This window comes from Sinocyclocheilus rhinocerous, unplaced genomic scaffold, assembly GCF_001515625.1.
Source record: "Sinocyclocheilus rhinocerous isolate Xijiao unplaced genomic scaffold, SAMN03320098_v1.1 scaffold6690, whole genome shotgun sequence".
Taxonomy (NCBI): Eukaryota; Metazoa; Chordata; class Actinopteri; order Cypriniformes; family Cyprinidae; genus Sinocyclocheilus; species Sinocyclocheilus rhinocerous.
Genome location: NW_015658908.1, coordinates 9,063 through 11,521, shown reverse-complemented (window position 1 = coordinate 11,521; position 2,459 = coordinate 9,063). Strand labels below are relative to the sequence as shown.

The following is a 2,459-nucleotide window of genomic DNA, read 5'->3' as shown; positions in this document are numbered from 1 at the left end:
CTACATTTGAGCAGAAAATCAAATCTGGGCCACATTCAGCTACGGAGTGAACGAAGCCTTAATTTCACACAAATCCGTATTTTCTTGTGCCATTTCAGATTGCTAGGCCATTTGAAACTCTTTCCACACACTGAGCACAAATACGGCTTCACATAAGCATGAGTTTTCATATGTATCTGTACGTGTGAAGGCAAAATAAAGCTTTTATTACACTGATCACATGTGTATGGCCTTTGTCCAGAGTGAAAGCGCAGATGATTGTTGAAATTGCTCCTTTTTCTGAAGCTCTTGTCACACTCAGAGCACTGCAGTTTCTTTCCACAATGTGTTTGCAAATGGCGTTTCAGGCATCGCCGATACGCAAAGCTCCGTTCACACTGATGGCACTGGAAAGGCTTCTCTCCGATGTGAAGCCTCTTGTGATTCTGAAAGGTTTTAATGAATCGGAAAATCCTTCCGCACAGGTGGCATTTGAGAGGTTCCACTCGGAAGTGAGTTTTCCTATGCATCTTGAAGCGAATCATTTTATGGAAAGTCATTCCGCACTCGTGACATATAAAACAGTTCTCTTTCGTGTGAATCCTCGTGTGTCTGTTAAGGGTTTCTTTACGTCTGAAACTCTTTCCACACTGATCGCAGGTGAGCGACTTCTCTCCGGTGTGCTTGTGCATGTGATACTTAAGGCTGATTTTGTTTGTGAAGACCTTCCCGCACTGTTTGCAGGTGAAAGGGCTCTTGCCAGTGTGACTTATCATGTGGGAGTCGAGAGCTCTTTTATATGTGAAACTATCTCCGCACTGAGTGCAAGTGAAAGGCTTCTCTCCAGTGTGATGTCTCGTGTGGGTTTTGAGGTTTCCTTTCTCAGTGAAACTTTTTCCACACTGTTGACATGCAAAATGGCTCTCTCCCGAGTGAACCTTCAAGTGGTTATTAAGGCTTATTTTATGTTTGAAACTCTTTCCACACTGATCACATTTATACGGCCTCTCTCCAGTGTGAGTGCGAGTGTGATATATGAGGTTCCGTTCTGTTTTAAAGCTCTTTTCACACTGCTGGCATGTGAAAGGCTTCTCCCCACTGTGAACAGTCATGTGCTGTTTAAGGTTTCTATTCTGAACAAAACTCTTTCCACACTGTTGGCAGGCGAAACGCTTCTCTCCAGTGTGAATTCCCATGTGGATCCTAAGGTTTCTATTTTGAGCGAAACTCTTTCCACACTGTTGGCAGGTGTAAGGCTTCTCTCCAGTGTGAATTTCCATGTGGGCTCTAAGGTGATCAGGTTGACTGAAACTCTTTCCACACTGAGAGCAGGTGAAATGACCTCTAGTCTTCTGAGCTTTTTTTCGTATCTTTTCAGTCTGTGAGCTCCCGAAAGATTTTTCTCCAGTTATGAAACTATGACTCTTAAACTGATCGTTCTCTTCCCTTTCATTTAGTACTTCATGCTCCTCTTTCAGCGGCATCAGATCTAAGGCAAAAAGACAAATAAAAATTAACACCAGTTTAATGGCACAAAGCAACAGACATGCAAACATTTCAGACATTTAAAGAATCAAAACCAACACACATCATCAAAACTAAAAACATCTATGATACAACACTGTATACTACTAAGATCCATACCCACATCTTTATTTATAGACTGATCTTAAATCTACCATTGATGACTAAAATATTAGGAAAATACTATCCTTTCAACTGTACTCAGTTTTGCAGAATAATAGTATTTCTGAAAAAATTCATTCAGTATTTAATCCCCACTGTAGCACAGAGATTGTGCTAATTAATGTAACAGCTCTCTTCTAAAGCTATTAGATCTTTTGTCACCATTACATTCTCTTGTATAGCTTGACAATTATGTTGGCATTTGTGGACAAGCATTAGCATGGTTTAGGTCCTGTCTATCTAACCGCTACCACTTTGCTTGTGTAAATGAAGAGACGCCACATCTAACACAAGTATGGTGTGCCACAGGGCTCAGTATTAGGTCCTCTGCACTGTAAAAAATTGCTGTAAAAAAACGGCCATATTCTGACAGTAACATCCTGTTTTTTCATTACAACAGTACAATCGTGTAAAAAAAAATGTATTCTGGGTAATTGTTGTTTTTGAGAAAGTAGGCTTCTGCAGTACTGTGAAGTAACAGCGCTCAGATTTGACACTCAGAGACTGTGTTTCAAATCACACCCTACTACACCCTCATTCACTATTCCCTGCATGAGTTTATTAATACAGTCCACCTGACAGAGAGAATGAACACTAATGAGTGAATTCAGACAATGATGAACAGCTGCTGTTAACAAGCAGAATCACTGAAGAAAAGAGCAAGAAATGAAATTACAACTGACTTCAGCCACAGCCTTAGATGAAATCAACTGAAATAAGACAGCAGAACATGATCAAACAACTCCACAAACAGCATTACAGTTTGACTTTATTTCTGTCATATATCTACAAAA

The 2,459-nt window shown here is 40.2% G+C and overlaps 1 protein-coding gene across 1 annotated transcript; it reads right to left on the bottom strand.

The window, feature by feature from the left end:
* Nucleotides 1-211: 211 nt before the first annotated feature.
* Nucleotides 212-1,557, bottom strand: LOC107723050 (gastrula zinc finger protein XlCGF52.1-like; the record flags this gene model as incomplete). The annotated part of the gene is made up of 1 exon (XM_016531551.1): nucleotides 212-1,557. A coding segment is annotated over exon 1 (1,333 nt), but the record flags the coding sequence as incomplete, so codon positions are not given.
* Nucleotides 1,558-2,459: the final 902 nt, after the last annotated feature.